General features: G+C 45.5%; 1 protein-coding gene and 1 long non-coding RNA gene across 12 annotated transcripts in view; both read right to left on the reverse strand.

The window, feature by feature from the left end:
* The window catches only part of CAMK2D (calcium/calmodulin dependent protein kinase II delta), a 121,132-nt gene extending 114,008 nt beyond the window's left edge, over positions 1-7,124 (reverse strand). For 7 of the 11 annotated variants that reach the window (XM_059843665.1, XM_059843660.1, XM_059843657.1 and 4 more), the window contains exons 1-3: positions 7,004-7,124; positions 6,471-6,729; positions 5,705-5,799 (exon numbers count right to left, since the gene is read on the reverse strand). In XM_059843665.1, coding sequence (XP_059699648.1) covers positions 5,705-5,799; positions 6,471-6,535 — 160 coding nt within the window. In that variant the 5' untranslated portion in view covers positions 6,536-6,729; positions 7,004-7,124. Of the gene's footprint in view, positions 1-5,704; positions 5,860-6,470; positions 6,730-7,003 lie in introns of those variants that run through there. The other 4 variants (XM_059843668.1, XM_059843666.1, XM_059843663.1 and 1 more) reach the window with 3 other exon arrangements.
* A 1,704-nt stretch (positions 7,125-8,828) lies between these two features.
* On the reverse strand, positions 8,829-15,972 carry LOC132326019 (uncharacterized). The gene is made up of 3 exons (XR_009486108.1): positions 14,240-15,972; positions 12,898-13,014; positions 8,829-11,701 (listed from the first exon to the last, which is right to left on the reverse strand). It is a non-coding gene; the product is annotated as an uncharacterized LOC132326019 (long non-coding RNA).
* Positions 15,973-17,341: the final 1,369 nt, after the last annotated feature.

The raw sequence follows: 17,341 nt of genomic DNA on the forward strand, positions 1-17,341 counted from the left end.
CTTGTATTCTCCCCTGCATCTTCAGTTCTCCCTTCTCTCCCAGCAGAAGCAATTCCCCACATGGAGCTGTTCAAGCGTGCTGCAAAGTCTTCCCTTTGCAGGAATAGAACACACAGTACAAGAGCATGAATCAGTGCCATAATGTGTAACTTCTGACAGAAAATGGCTGGAGACCAGTAGCCAAAGAAGTCCCCAGTAAACCCCTTTCATATGCATTTCCCTCTCTTCCCCTAAGGAGCTTGCTGAAACTGAGCTGACAGATGATGCAAACACCTTTTTACCCTCCATGCCTTTCTAAGAGAAATTCTGGTCACAATGGAGAGAGTAAATGACTCTTGCAAAAACTCCAGAAGTGACATTATTGAAATCAACACAGCATTTGTTATGAATAATTTAACTATGAACTGCTGGGACATTTCATTTCAAATCTAGTTAACTGTTAGAATCAATTACTTCCAACCAACACACATCACATAGTTTCAAAGTCCTCATTCCCAGTGCTATTTGAAAGCTCTTCAGGTCTTCACTAACACCAAAACAGAATAAATACTAAAACCAAAACAGAATTAAAGCTCCAAACCTTCACAAAACAGAGCACCTAACCAAAAATCCCTTTTGAGGTTGTTTTTTGATAACGCCCTTCTCTCCCTATTAGCCTGAGCTGCCTGAATGGAGTCAATTTCAACAGAACCAGTAGCCTGCTAAATTACAGTAATTTGCAATTACACAAATACTTGCAGATAAACATTCAAATGAGTGTGTTGTGTTACAACCGATGTCAAACTGAAAAGAATGCCATGACTAAACTGAACACAAACATTGACCACAAACATCAAAAAGGGTGACTGCATGTTAGCAGGTGAGCCTTCTTACATACTAGATAAAAGCAAGTAAATGACAAGTAATTAACCAGACAAACAAGACTACAGCAAGACATGGAAGAAAACCACTAAAATCCCAAGCTTAAATCTTGTCCTCACCAAGACAGAATCTGCCTCACTGAGAACTAAATGCCCTGAAGGACAGTCCTGTCTCTGTGGGAGTAACGTCACGTGTGCGTAAGAACAGAATTTAGCTTTAAAAATACATGTGTTGTAATAAACTGGCACAGGTAAATTTGTGCTTCAGAGATTAACATCTTGAGCTAGATTAGAAAGAATTATTTTCTCCTCCTATGGAGCACTGGAAGCCTTATTAGAGCTTGGCTTCCTGTGCAACATCTGGCATGGACTGACACAAGCCACCTGACTAGAGGAAAAGTTAGTCTAGTGACACATCAAAAATGTTTCTCTCTGCGTCACAGAAAGCTGTGCTGAAAAATACTACCTTATATGCGCTTCCCATTTCATTCATCTCCCTACCGTATTCTAAATCACTTCAGGGATCATGAGGTGCCCTACTTGGAGAGCTTTAGACACTGAGCCACTCTTCCCACAGCCCAGTTACTCAACACAGCACAGAAGGCAGTTCCCAGGGGCGGGGTTTGCAGCCTCCGCACCCATCGGAGCTGGCTGCAGGTGAGCGCCGCCGCTCCAGCCCCTCCAGCTGTGCCATGCACCTGCAGGCACGAGCTCCCAGCAAAGAACAACAGTAGAAACACTGAAAACCACTGGGGAAACTTCCTGCTAAGAAGAAAGATAAATAACCAGCAACACACCTCCAAGGCTTGAAGCTAATGGAATGGCTGGTCCCTGAAAGCTCACGAGAGCTTTCCAGGGAGCAGCAATAAGCTCCAGCTGACTCTCACATTACTCCTTGTAGCACATATGCTCACAAACAAAGTACTCGTAGTCCTGCTGCAGCAGCCCAAGGACTGACACGAGCTCCCCAGAAAAGAACAGGGACTGGGACATCCTCCTCCTCCTGCCACAGACACCAGCACTTCGCACCTAAGGCACTGGAAACCATCAGTAGGAGTTACTGGCAATACATACACCTAGTGAAAATCTATCAACCCATCTATACCTTTTCAAGTATGAGCAGAAAAGCCAGCTCTTACCTAATTTTTTTTTTTTTTGAGGACAGAAAATGAGAGCTAAGCCTCCTAAGAAAATGGGTCTATTTATGTGAAATCAATTTGGATCAAAGCTAGACAACTCTCAAAAGAGAAGGAAAAATGATGTACAGATAATGGCAAAATAAAAGAGACAATCTGCTCATTATTTGGTATTTGGAGGAGATGGGGAAAAGTAAAGTCATTTCACAGAAGTTCACTTTTATCTGCATGACTTTCTACACGTGAAAAACAACACAAAGAAGCCCAAGCCCTTGCTGAAGCGTAAGGAAATCCCAAAGACTTCATCAGATGAAACCATACAGATCCCAGAACCAGCAAACACACACTCTCCACTTGATTCTTGGTTTCCTGTGCACTTGTTCATCACTGCAGTTAATTTTAGAAGAATAATGTCACAGCATATGACACAACACACAAAGCATCACCATACAGTAGCAGAAGGCTTCACCCCTTTCAGAGTAACACCACACCTCATCAGAAGGCTTCAAGGCTCTGCTCACACACGGTAACATCACTTCAGAAGGCTGCAGGCATCCACCCTTCTTGTTCTTTAGCCCAAAGTTTTACACTCTTCATCTTAGAAGCACGGCAGCTGTGTGCCCTCTGCTCCCCCGGGTGACTGGTCAGTGCCCCTGGGCACTCCATGGCTCGTTACCTTCAATGCTGCTCACCTGCCTGGCACAGCTGCAGCCCGTTAGGGATGGGCTCAGCCCCAGCCCCACTCCCAATCAGCACAACCTGTGCTCCTGCAGGGTAACACACCTTTCTACCCTTTCCTTTTTTACCATCAGCAGCATAATCACCTTGTGCAAGAACATAACCTATTGATACAAAACCAGCTGAGGATATTCTAGTAGTTTAGACTCCAGCTGACTTAGAAAACACCAAGATCAAATTCTGAAGAGCACCTTAGGAAGACTTTAAAAAGAGAATACGTGTAATTACAAGAAGCAAAAGCATTTTTGCCATACTGAAATAGATTCAAACTGCAAATGTTTATTACTTCTACTACTAAAATCAGAAAATCATGGAACTGGAATTCTGTAAGCAACTGACCATCAACTTGAAAGCACCAAGGTTCCCTCTGCTTATCCCCTCCAAATTCCAGCCAAAGCCCATGCCTCTGCACAAAGGCAATTTGCCTGAAATTTCCCTGTAACTACACAAGGAAACTGATAGGAACATACCTTCGACCAGATTTAGAAAGACTACTAAAGTAAAAATTTGGAAAAATCCCCAATAATATTTATGGTTGAGATGAAGAGGGGAAGAAAAGATAAAAGTGGCTGAAGCCACTTAAATAATTTCTAATTTCAAAACTACTTAAAGGACGTTTCATTTAGTCTTGAAAGTCTTGACTCCTGCATATCACACACTGAAACTGCTCTCATCCAGTGTGGGAAGCAAAAAGGCCCAAATACAACATTTTGTTTAAAAGACTTGAAGGGAAGAAAGCCTTAAACAAGGAACACATTTCCAAGCCAAGAGGACAGATTTCCTCTTAACACTGCCCACAGAAAAAGCTGCCCCCATGATTTACACTGGAATGGATATTTCAGTAGGTCTGACACACAGAAGAGAAGTGAACTGCTACGTCTTCATACAGCAGTTCAGATGGAGTGGAACAAAACTTAGATGTAAAAGCAGCACTTTATTATTAAACTCCATCCCCAATATCAGCCAGGATAAAGAATCACAGTTTGAGGCTCTTTCAGGTTTAGGTTTTTTGCACCAGAAGTGCCATTCAAGTGCATCTTTCTGCAATTAAAAAATTGCCTAAGAGGAATCTAAAGATTTCTCCAAGAAGCTTGCTCTTCAGACACTACTTAGTAGATTTCCAAGTGCTAAAACCCACAACAACCTCCACAAAAACCAGCCCAGCAAGTAAAGAACTGCAGTTGGTTTCGGGATGTCTGAAAACAGAGATGGAAAGGCATTCCCTGCATTCACGGACAGGCACCACGCATGCTCTGATTCCCAAGGATACTCCACAGCTCAGCTCTGAACTCTAACCCCTTCCCTTAAGGGTTAAACCCACTGAAAAATCTGTATCAAATTTGCCTCATTCCATTTTATGAGCTAAATTCTCTCAAGTGTGCTTCCACTCCTTAACAGAGCACAGCAAGGACCAGCCTGGTCCTGCATGAACAAAGTACAAAAACTACAGCTTGAAATACAGTGCAATGCAAAGGCTGAGTAATTAGAAAGACAGTTTTCCCACATTGAGCCTAGCATTCCAGGATCCACCCCATCACACACAGGATATATTGGTAACCTGGTTACTGGCACATATTCCCCACCTGTTACCAGGAACCTGATGATGACCTTGACAAGGCTTCTCACACTGAAAATTACTCAGATCTATGAAATCACACCGAGTGTGGAATTTCATTTTAAGCATCAAAATTCAACAGATCACATTTGTGTGCTAAATTATAATAAAAAATTCTGTTTAAAGCAAACTTGTGAAAATATTTATCTCAAGTTTTATAAATTGCTTAACCTACCTTCAAGCCTGCAACTGAACAAAAAAAAATTAACCTTTCAAATATAAAGGAAAAGTAATCTTGCAGTAACATTGAAAGGAGATAAATTCAGCAAAAAGTAAATTTTCACACAACTTTCACCAACCGCAAGTCACAACCATTGAAAGATGTTTATCAGAGAGCAGCATGTTATCAGAACTTGCCATATGGTCCTGTGCAATGTCTTATGTTTAAATGTACTGACTTCAGGCTGCTGTTTACCTGCAGTGATTCCTGTGGGCCAGAAGCAGAGCAGCTACAAGCACGTTTAGGCTCTGACACTGTTTACTTACTCACTGCCGTGTTCCTTACAAATTCCCATAAAAACAACAGAAAACGATAAGGGCGAGCGATCCCTAATCCCCGACTACCGGACACAGGCGCTCCAGCTGGGAATTAACGAGCAATTGACACGGCACCGCTAAGACTCCCTTTCCACAACAACAGCCCACACCGTGTGTATATTTACCTACAATGTATCATAACAACCCGGCCGCTGCTGCCGACAAGCCGCTGGAAACGCACATCAGAGGCAAGGCAGAACAAGCCGTGCAGCAGCACTGTAACAGTAACACTCCTCAGCACTTCATCACTGCGACTTTCTCCACAACAGTTAGCTCAAAAACCACGGTTTTTGCTTCTCCATCGTAATTTTCTTCTCACAAGAAAGTTTAATCTGAGGTAAAAGTCCATTTTTTCTCATTCACTCATAGTCGGATAGGCCCTAATGTTCATGTTTAAATGCAATGGGAACACAGAACTCAGTGAAGCTGTAAATGTTTAAAATAAAATCTGTAATGGAAACTTATTATTGACTACCCTCCCAGAAAAAAATAAAAGCTTGCAAAATGTTTCTGACTCAAATTATTTATATTAAAAACTGAAGAGACTGCATTATGTTAGATTTTAGTTTTTGAACATCTTTTCTTGAAATGATTTACAGCAACCTCTGACTTCTGTGCGGTCAATCCATGAAACATTTTAACACAGAAAAAAATCAGGAATCAAGGGAAAAAATTTAAACCCAGGAAATAATAATTAAAATTGTACTTTAAAAAATCTGTTAAGATACTCCAATATTCTTATAATTTCCTAATGCTTAGCACATGAACACAAGAAACAGGGAGGAGGCACCACAAACACCAGATTAAAATATACCCACCCCTAGCTGAAAGCTTTTTGGTGTTGATAATTTTGGCAGCGTACTCTTGTCCTGTGGTGATTTTCATACACCTCCTCACGACGGAGAACGCCCCTCTGGAAACCAAAACCGGGCAAAGTGTCAGTCCAACTGAAACACTCCACTGCCATTACCAGCTAACGGGCAGCACGGAGGGGTGTGGTGTCGGCAGAATTAAAAAAAAAAAAAAAAGAAAAAAAAAGATTTTTCTGGTTTTCTGTCAGGGACGGTCAGCATTGATTTTATTCAGCTGAACAGTGAACTCCGCGGGGTAGAAGCCGTGTGACCAACCCCGCTAGCTGTGGCGGAGGGCAGGCGGGTTTTCACTGCGTCCATGCCGGCACACCGCGGGGGGACACAGGGCGGCGGTGGCCGCGTCCCCCTCAGCGGTGACACCGGGGGGGGCGACACCCAACATGGCGCTCGGGGCTGCGCCTCCCGCCCCGCCGCTGGGGGGCGCCCGCCGCGCTCCGACACCCCTCACACAGCGAGACCCACACGCCGCGACAACCTAAGAGCTAAAAATAGCAGTAAATAATATATAACAATAAATAGCGGCACGGGGGGTTGAGGGCAGCTCCCCGCCACCCGCCCAGAGCCCCTCGCCGCCCCGGAGTCGTACGGTGGAGCCCCGGCGCTCCCTTGGGGCTCTGGGCAGCGGTGAGGGGGCCCCGGGCGCGGCTCCCCCCAGGGCTCACGCAGCGACCCCGGCAGCCCCCGGCGCCTTCGCTCCCCCTTCTGTCCTTACTTTCCGAGCTCCTCGAAGAGCTGGTACTCGTCGGTGAAGCGTGTGCAGGTGGTCGAGGCCATCATGAGGACGGGCGGCCGCCGGTGACTCCGGCGGCCGTGGACGGCGAGGCGGGGACGGCGGAGGGGCTGTGAGGCGAGGCGAGGTGAGGCGAGGCTCCGCGCCGGCTTCTTCTCCTCCTCTTCCCCGCCACCGCCTCCTCTGGTGACGGCGTTGCCTCCGCGCCCTCCTCCGGTCTTCCCTCTCCCCTCCCCTCACCCTTTAGGGAAGCAAACAAACAAATATTTAAATAAATAAGTAAGTAAGTAAATAAATAAATAAATACGTATCCTCCCCGCTCCCTCACGCCCGCCAGGAAAAGCTAGCGGCAAAAGGGAAAGCAAAACCGGGGCGAGGGGCGCGGCGCTCCCTCCCCTCCCGCTCCCCCCCACCTCAGCGCCTCAGCCCGTCCGCCGGTGCCGTGCCTCCCCCTAGCGACCCCGGCCCGCGACTCCCTGCCGTCGGGGAAGGCGCGACACCCATGGGAGACTCACACGGGCGGTCGGAGCACGGAAAGAACCTGAGCTCCGTGCTCCCGGGAGCGAACACCGACCTTTCCCCGGGCGCTGCCCCGGGACGGCGGCGGGAGGGCGCCCTGAGGGAAGCGGATGCACCTGCGCGCGTCCCCCCCCCCCACCCCCGCCCCGCTCCTCAGTGGCCGCCTGTGACGTCACGCTTCGCCCGAGCGCGAGGGAGGGCGAGCGGCGGCGGCGCGCGGCGGGAAGCGCGTGCGGGTGCGTTCGCGGGCAAGGGGCCGTGACGTCGCAGGGGCCCCCGCCGCGCGCGGGGAGGGAGGGGAGCGGGAAGGGACGCGGAGCACCGGGCACCTCGTGACGTCACAGCAACTCCGGCCGCGCGCGGGTAAGGGGGGGGACACACACCCCGGGCACCTCGTGACGTCACGGCCGCCCCGGCCGCGTGCGGTGGGAAGGGGGGGGGGGGGGCACAGACGCACGGCGCGTGCGCCGGGTCGCGACCGTCACCGCCCGCCCGGGAAAGGGACCCGCGGGAGGGACCGCGCACAGCCAGCCCCGCACCGCCGCGACAGGGAACAGCCCCGGGATTCATCCCGGGATTCATCCCGCGCAGAGCGCCGGGAAGGGCTGGGGACACGTGTGAAGTGTCACAGCAAACAGCTGTCTCGGCCTCTTCCACAGAAGCACCGAATATCCTGAGCTGGAAAGGACCTACAAGGATTATACAAATCCAACTCCTGGTCCTGCACAGGACCCTCCCAAAATCCCATCCTGTGCCTCAGAGCCTGGTCCAAATGCTCCTTGAGCTCTGGCAGCCTTGGGGCCAGGAGCACTTGGTCACGGCATGGGGGTCGCCAGGCCACCGAAAGGCATTTGATCCTTTTCCATTAACCTGAATTGCTTTTGTTCCTTTCTGATCAACCAAGTGGTGGTGAACCAAGCCAAGAGCTCAATGCACACCTGCACAGGGCACAAGCAGCAGCTTGGCTACAAGCAGAGCTCCACTACAAAAGACAGCCTGGAGCATCTCCATCCTCATCTTAAGGGAGAAGACAGATGCAAAAAACACACGCACAAAGGGCTTCACATTAAACCTCTGGAGTTTCCAGAATCAGCATCCCGAGGTGTGGTCTCGTATGAAGAGTTAAAACCTGCCAACCCTTCCCAAAAGGAACACGAATGTACCACAGGAATGCCAGAGCCTACACACGAAGGAAGTTTTCCTCCAAGTGAGGCAGCTGTGCCTTGTACAAACACACTGAATTCTTGACATAAAGGTGGCAGCACAGGGACTTTGGAACTCAGGAGCAAATCCAAAGCATTTACTCCATCAGTTCCTCTGCAGGGAAGCACTCCGTGCAGGAGTGGCAGCACGGAGACCGGAGGACGTTTCCATTCAGACAGCCGGGAACGCGCATCACAAGCACTCTGAACGGCAGCACCTTTCCAAACCCCCTCAAACCAAACAGGAACAGGGAAGTTGTGCATCCCTGGGTATAATACCTGCCTGGCTAACACCATCAGCACTGCTGAACCCCTAGGGTGGGCTGATCATTGCATTTAAGGGGAGCTGTCTGCCAGGTTCCTTACGCAGTTGTACACAGACACGAGGAAATGAAATATTCCCCTGGCACTACATCACTTTTTCCCTCACGGTATATTCTGGGAACAAGCATTTGGACCAAGTATCTGCTCTTGCTGTGCCATACAGTTATTCTTTAATTTAAAAAATATTCAGAAGAAAATATTAAATTCCATTTCAATTCACTTTCTTGGTGTTTTTGTGGTTTTTTAAAGTCATTATAAGGATGAGTGATCCAAACTGAGATTTTTTTTTTTTAACTTTTTCTTTTTTTCCACATTTCCCAATCTTGTTAAAAGGACAAGAAGGGGCCAAGGAGTTCCTAGAACAATATCAAGCATGAATTTTATCACAGGAGGTAAGTAAAGGAAGTCTTTGTTTACAAGACTGATATCACAGGACTAGATGAATTTCTGTAAGAGAAACACTAGGGAACTGATGAGTAGCTTGGAAACCCTCCAGCTGAGAGGGTTTTTTCTCCTTACAACAATCATGCCTTAATTGTAGTTCCCTCTTGAGCTGAAGAAAACCTGAATTTGTAGCTGCTGTTTAAACATTTGGTACATTCCCCAAATTCCTCCTGAGCAGACCAAAGCAGGCAGGATGGCAGCCAAGGATCCGGTCCGTGTGGGGAAATTCTAAATGCTGGGTAGAGCTTCAGATTTCCATTAAGGCCACAGAAACAATTTATCTGCTGTTGAAGAAGGTCAGATCTCAACAATGAACCAAAAAAATGCTTCAAAGTGATCCCAGGGCACATTTTTCTTCTCCAAAAGGTTTTCAAGAGAGAAGTTCAAGCCTGTAAGAAACTGAAGTCGTTCACTTAAAATTCCTGAAGTTTAACAAAATGTTACAGATAAGTGGAATGAATTATATATTCAACTTTATACTGAAACATTTATTGTGGTAAAGGAAATTGTATTTATTTTAGGAGTTTGCTATTCAGTGAGGTCTTTGCTTTGTATGGCTTTAGACAGCTGAAGTGAGATTTCGTTTAATTTCTGACCTTGCAAATACAGACATTCAATTTTCTTACATTTTGCAGGAGTCAAGAGAGCTTCCAAGAGGTCATTTGTGTGTGTACTGCTCATTTTGAGGGCTGCTAGGAATAATCTATGTTTCATTTGTGACCAGGTGCAGCAGGCACTTACAGCAGAGGCCTGGGCAGGAAATGCCCAGAACACCTGAGCAATCTGGGGTGTAGATGAACACTCACTTTATGAGCAGATGGTCTTTAACAGAAATCTTGGTCCTGCCCAGGGCTGCACATATTGCTGGGGCAAAGCTCTTGGGGAAACTAATGGACAGCAGTGGAGCAGTCAGAGGGACATCACTGCAGTAAAGCAATGGAAGGATCAAAAATGTACATGGAAACCAGGAAAGATGTAAGAACAGCGTAAAAAAAGAGGATCAACTGGGAGAATTCAGACAGAAAATGCATGGGTTTGCAGTTCATTGCCACAGCTGGAACTGGAAGCACAGATTTAGGTCAGTGTGGAATTCTCTGCTGCACCACATGTTGCACCTCTCTCGTTTTCTCACTGGAGCTGCTGGACTTGGATAAATGGAGGGCAGAAGGACTGGTGACATCGTGCCAGAGACTCACTCCCTCCTTTCCAAGTGATGAGGGTGCCCTAAAGCCTGTCCCAAGGCCTTCTGCTGGAGCAGCTCCCTCAGCACCACCTCCCATGGGACCAGTGCTGACTCCAGAAGCTGCTGCCAGTCCCAGGCTTGCCTGGCCTCTGATGGGTTATGGAGACCCATGGTGGAGCTGCTGCACCTGCCCCAGGGCTTGTTTCCTCCCCCTGGAGAAGTTCTCTCGCTGCTGCTGTCCCACCACATAACTCCTTGAAGGTTCCCCAAAGGAAAGGAATTCTTTCTCCACGAGTGACACTCCTGGCAAGCACCCTGCTGCCCGAGCAGGGCAGTGTGTGTGCTCTCTGCCTCTGGAGCACTCTTAGGTGGGATTAATTCCCTCCTCAGTGGAGCAGGAAGATGCTGGCAGCATAACTGATTTGATAGCTCAGTGATTCTGTCACGCTCTTGCTATGCAGGAGACCAAAGGCTCTCTCTGGCCTAAAAAAGCATCACTCCTGACAGGCTGCGAGGCATTGCTGGCCACTTAACTCCTGCCTCTGGAAGCTCCACAGGGAGAAAGAAATGAAAAATTAATGCCTTATTTTTTATCTTTCTGTGTGGGGCAAGGACAAAAGTACAGGCTTGAGCAAAACAGATGTTTTCATTTGTTTGCACTGGAAAAACAAAAAAGGAATGCTCTGATAGGATTCAAGTTTCAGCTCAGAATTTTAAAGAACACATTTTTCTTCTCTCTCTTTTTTTTTAATTTGAAGTATTCTTAATTAAGAATAATCCTTTAAAATAATGCTTTTGAAGAGAGTGATTTCTTTTTAATGCACTTGTCCTGGTTATTTTGAGCTGAGTAATTTTTAATGAATTCTTAGCAAACAAAATATTCCATTGTTTACACAGTCCTTTTTACAAGCAATTAGAGTCAGTAACACTCCATGAATACGACCTTTTGCCACTGGCTTTCATGACATGGATTTGAAATATAAACACTACTAAAAAAAGACATTTCAAGCTGTAAATCAAGTGTTTCCTGGGGCTTGGAGCAACGTGGTCTATGGAAGGTGTCCCTGCCCACGGCAGGAGTTTGGAATGAGATGAGCTTTGAGATCCCCTCCAACCCAAACCATTCTGTGATTTCTGGAAGTTTGAGCACCAGTCTTGAAGCCTGTGTGACTGGCTGACTCAGAAAGCATAAATGGTTCCCCTTCCAGAGTTCCCAGGGGTTTGTTACTTCTCGTTCAGTGGTGAGAGACTCTGGGAAATATGTGCATTTCTCTGACCTGGTAGGACTCATTTTAGTATTACCTTGCCATGTAAACCCAAGAGAAAGATCTGCATGTGGAAAAGCTGGCTGTGACAACCTCAATATCATCAAGGTGAGGAACTAAGTGTGATCTTGGCTGACAAACTCCACAGAGGCTGCCAGGGCTGCAAGGGAAGCAGGAAACACAGGAGCCCACATTGGCATGCCAGCACTGAAATCGTGCCCAGCCTTCCTTCTGAATGCTTTTGGGGAGTGCTTTGTAAACACTTCCAGGCATTTCCTAAAAAAAAATAAAAGGGAGAGGTGACTGTAATTTGATCTACCACATGTTTTAGATTTGGAGCATCCTTTCAATGAAGGGAAGCTGAAGAAGGAAATTAATAACAACACCTCCTGCTTCCCATCCACAGGCACTGCCAGCAACTGGAGATGAAAAGGCTTTCCAAGAGGAGGGAGCAGAGTTAACCAGAACTGATCAAGAGGCAGGCTGGAATTTTATGGGGGAAATAAGTCAGTGTTGAGATTTTACAAGTAGGGGAACATGGTCAGGGGGTGAGATAAGGGAAATATGTTAATGACAAAAGTTTGGACAGACTGAACTGAAGACAAAGAATTTGGTGAGAAAAGGGGAAGATCTTAAAGAAAGCAGTGCATACGAGACACTGTTGACTGGAAAGAAGGTGAGTTTTTAAAAAACCACAGTTGTGAGTCCGGGGAGGTTTTAAACCTAACTAGAGGAGAAATGCAGGAGCTGGTTTTGTGACCCAGACAGCAGGGAGTGCTCATGGCAAGAACAAAACAGACATGGGAATAAAGATATGCACAACTTCCAGACCATGTCCCTAATCACCACACCTACTTGTCTTTTCAATTTCTACAGGGATAGTGACTCCAACACTAACCTGTGCCAGGGATGGACAACCTTTTCCATGAAAAAAATTTCCCTAATATCTAACCTAAACCTCCTCTGGTGCAACTTGAAGCCGTTTCTTGTTGTCCTATCTCTTGTTCCCCCTGCTTTCATGGTGCCAAGGGTTGCTGTAATGAGCTCTACCATTCATCAGTTCCATCAGTTCTCTGCCTACATCCTCCCCAGACACACATCAAAGTGCAAAGTGTTTGCTTCTGGCTTACATTTGGGTCAGGTGAGTGAAATAAACACCATCTCCTCCAGTGGACAGAAACTCCTTTCCCATCCTGTTTTCTACCTAGAAATTTTTTTGATTCTGAACTACAGGGAGGTCTTTCCATTTATTACAAAGAAAAAAATACCTGGTAGAACCCAGAGGAAACAAAAATATGCTATTTCCTGGATAATATCCCTGTAGAGAAGTAGCTTCTCTGTTTCTCCATTAGAGAACCATATGCCAGAGATCAATTAAAGTGTGGTTGGGACACAAAATGAAATATCAATCCAGCAGGAAATGGTAACAGATATTAGCAGACCATAGACACACATTAGTTGCATGCACTCACCAACAAGAAGGCTTAGGTTGCCTTATCTTGGGAAAAACAAGGATCAGCAGGATACACAGGGAATTGTAGTAGATGTACCATCACTGCAGGCAGGCAATGCAAAGGGTGCAAAAAACACTACCACAGAGGGGGAAAAAATTATATCAGATACAGGAAAATATTAATTCCATAATTAAATATAATTTAAAGGACATTTCAAAGCATTTAAAGGGTTTTAAAATGTAAACAACAGTTAGAGATTTATACGGGGTTTAAAGTGTTTTAGAAGTTTTGAAGTATTGCAAAGGCACACTTTTATAAATTCAGAATAACTGAGAACTAAGCAATCATAGGACTGTGGATTAATTTTGAACTCTGTCAAAGTTTGTATTCTATGAAGTTTGTATTCCATGGGATCCCTTCAGCACCACCCCAAGAGAACTATGGAACTGTTACCACTCCTGGGAGCTGCTCCGTGCCTCCTCCTGCTCCCACACGTGAGGTTACAGAAGAGCAGTAACACCACAAACAAGCTGTACTACCACTGAAACATGCACTGAGGAGGAAACTCCTTCAGCTCATGTGTAGGAGTAGGGAAGCTTGCTGATGTTATTTTAGGAGAAAATCCTTCTATTATTTGCCACATGGTAATTCCAGAATATCCTAATGAAGTAAATAGTGTCTATATGTATTTCTGCACACTGACACACACACACACACACATATAGAATGGACAAGAGATTCTAGATCTTGATAATTAACTGGATACATGTGGAAGCCATCTGGACCACCCAATTTCCAGTCTTATTCCCTTCCAACACTTGCTGAACCCTAAATTATCACAGCTTTTCAGGCATGCTGGCTGCAATTACTGTGCTGCTGGGACATTGTGCATCCAGTCTCTGTGAGCCCTTTGGCTGCCTCCTCCGGGCACTTCACTAATGAAGGAACTACGTGGAGTTTTCTTTTATTGGAATAAAACATTCCTCAGCCACCATGCTGGATAAACCAGGGGGTTTATCATCACCTAGACAATGCAAAGTGACAAGCAGTGGGAAATAACTCCGCAGAGCTGAGTGCAGTATCTGTGCCCAGTTTCCTGAAATGTAAGGTGACTCAGCTGGAGGCAAATTCCACGTGCACAAAGGCAAGGATGTGCAGGATCTGCATGTTTGTAAACAGACAGATGAAGTGTTCTTTGGATGGTTTGTGGGCTCCTTCTGGAGTGACAGCCTTGATCTCCCCCAAAACCAAAAGATTATGGATAACACTGATCAAACAACAACCACTGGCACTGTGTTGATTTTCACTTCACAGGAATTTTCATTTCTATCTATATTATGATACACATACAACTACAAACCTTTGTAGGGATCCTTCTTGCAGGCTCTGGATGCTGCTGTGTTTGGTGTATCCAGAGGAGAAGCACCTGACAAGCAGGGGACAGTAGCTGGGTTTCACCAGGAGGAGCAGCTCCCAGGGCTGTAAATTGCATCACTGATGTCCAGCCTTCAGAGTAAGGAGGAGCAGAGCCACTCCAAAGGGCCACCCTGGATAAAAGCTTCCTTCCTAATGCACTGCAATCTTCTCTCCTTCTGTACAGCAGGGAACAAAATGTCATCCCCACCTGTTTCTCTCCCTTTTTTTTTTTATAAGTTACTTTTAAAATGTCAAACTCTATAGGTTATCTACTGTCACTTACAAGAGCAGGGATTCGTGCCTCATCCTCGAGCACGATTTGTACCAGAGTGTGTCACACAGGCATTTTCTGGTCCTTCTTTCTCCTTCAAATATGTTCTGTCTGTGCTCATTCAAAGCACAACTTTTTTAAATTAAAGAAATACTTTCTGAGACTTTGCAAGTTGCAGAAACAGGTCGCTTGGAGGATTTTTGTCAGCATTTGCAGGGCAGGTATTAGAGAAAGTTACTTTGAAGTATCCCTTTGAACAGCAGATCTGTGGTACGATTTGCTTCCAGCTCACTTCTGCTGCGATTCAGAGAAACAAATTGATTTTTCCCCCCTTTTTCATTCTGTTTGAGTTTTGAAACATTGGTAATTATTCAGCCTTTATTTCATGTCACGCACTGCTAACCCTGGGTTTGTTTGGGGGTTTTACTGTTGTTTTTAGCAAACAGAAGGTGTCAAACCCAAACTAGGTTTCATAACAAAGCCATTACATAACTGCCCAATTAGCAGCTCGTTCAGTGCTATTAATAGCAGCTCCACATCCAACCCGCTCTGTGTCGTGCCACAATAACTGGCAAGAGGAGGCTTCTCATTAGTTATTCATTCTCAGAGGAGAATAAACGAACTTGGTGGAGATTTATGAGATGCAGAGTAACGTGCTGTTTATTAGCTGCCAGGCTGCTGCCTCTTCCACTGCTCTCTGCTTTTCCTGACTCCCAGGAGATGTTCAGCCACGGGAACCACCCCTTGGAGCCAGTGAGGACATCCTGTGTGCATCCCAGACAGAGACACAGCTCCCACCAAGGTGGGCTCCAAGCCAGGAGCCCCTTGGAGTCTTTTCCTTTGGCACAGTGGCTGTAATTTGGTGTCACCTGTCACTGACTGCCAGGCTGTAATTCACTCTCCAGTGACAGTGATGTTTCACCCCATGGGTGGCTGCCCTGCTCCTCCACTTCAGCTGCTCTGGGCTGGGTGTTGGTCACGCTGTGACCACTCGAACACAAATATCCAGAGCAATCTCAACAGTCTTTTGAAAGACTTTTTCTTTTACTGGAGTTTTGATCATTTTAAGCCACTTAGGCTGCTGACCACATAATCTGATCCAGAACTTCTTGTAACTTTCTGCACAATACTTTTTTTTACTTCCAAAGAGAGATCAGATCTGATTTCTATTTTTAAAACAGGCTACTTTAAGTGTTGCAGCATGTGAGCTGGTTTGATCTTGCATTCCTCTGTTCCTGAACACCAACGTGGAAATAAAGAATTTGTGAAGAGATTTTCTGTGGCCTGATGACAACCTTACATTCTTTACCACTGTGACTTCCTTTTATATTGGATCTCTCACCTGGTAAAAACATGGGTCAAATCTCCCTCTAAATATATCTACACATGTTTCTAAAATAATTTATTCTCCTTGGGTGCCTCCACTGCTCCTGAATTCCAGGCTGGTTAAGGTTTTACCTCTCTTCACTGTATCATGCTCCCCATCAGGGGCTGTCTATGGGGATACCAGAGGCTCTTGCACTCCTTTCCCCGAGGCACAAGCTGCTTCAGAATTAAGGATTTACTTACATCGGTACAAAATGAGCTGCATAATTAAAGGGTCTGACTGAATATTGATTCAGGTTTCTGTTCCTGCATTGCTTCCTGGCTGTCCTTCAGCCCTCTGTACTTGTCCTACAGTGTTATGTCCTCTCCACACGAGGAGAGAGATTTCCAGAGTCATCTGCAGGGTTAGCTAAAGTAGAAAAAGCACAGGCACATTCTTTCATGGCCTTATTGAACCACATACTGTAAATCCCCAACCATGGTTTTCCTTTGGTTTGTCATTTCACTTCTTCCTCCTATCCATGTTCTCACTTTTCTCTCCTACCTCAAACTATTCATTCAGCAATGTAAAATGTAAAAGTGGAATGCAAGGACATGAAGTGTAAACATTTTTCTGTCCCTACATAATTTCTGATGTTCTGTATAAGTGTAATCAGAAATATTTTCATTTTCTTTATTAGTATATTGTGACAATATACTAATCTTTTATGTTCACATATTAGTAATCCATTTTAGTGAGACTCATTATATATTTTTTCCTTCTTGCATCTTTTAATACCTGCAGGATGCACAAGGAGCCCCACACTGCTCATGCACAATGATGGTGCTCTTCACAACCCAGGTGGCCCCACCACCTTTTCCATTTGTGGCTAATTCAGCACAAAGACAGTCTTGGGTTGCTGGTGGGAAAGTGGGGAAGAAATGATTGGACTTGAGATTCCAGCACTTTTTGTTCTTGCACACTGAAAAGGAAGCATGCTCTTTAATACTGCAGCGTGTGAGAATGTGCAAGTGTACAAATGGCAAGCTGGAAAATTGGTATTGCCATGAAGGGAATGCTACATTTTGGTTTGTATAGGAGACCAAGCTTACTTGTGGCACAAAATTACTGCTCTGCCTTCCTCCAGAACAGAACTAAACACTGCTCCAGGGCCTGAATTCCTGCCCACTGTATTTCTATGTGCTTGATTTCAGAACTAGTTATAAAACAACAATTAAGTTTTCTTTCTGAAAACACTTTCAAAGATATTGCTTTGGTTTTGAGAAATTTTATAGAAAAATGGGGGAAAAAACTAAGTTAAAATCAAAGGAAGATTTGAGTAATAGTTTTTCAAAACTCAGTAAGACATTGAGAACTGGAACAGGCTGAACATCTCTGAATCCTCTCTGAGCTTCAAAAGAGACATTGCAGGGATTGCATTAAATTAGGCTGCTATTCTCCCACTTTGC

This window comes from Haemorhous mexicanus, chromosome 4, assembly GCF_027477595.1.
Source record: "Haemorhous mexicanus isolate bHaeMex1 chromosome 4, bHaeMex1.pri, whole genome shotgun sequence".
NCBI lineage: Eukaryota > Metazoa > Chordata > Aves > Passeriformes > Fringillidae > Haemorhous > Haemorhous mexicanus.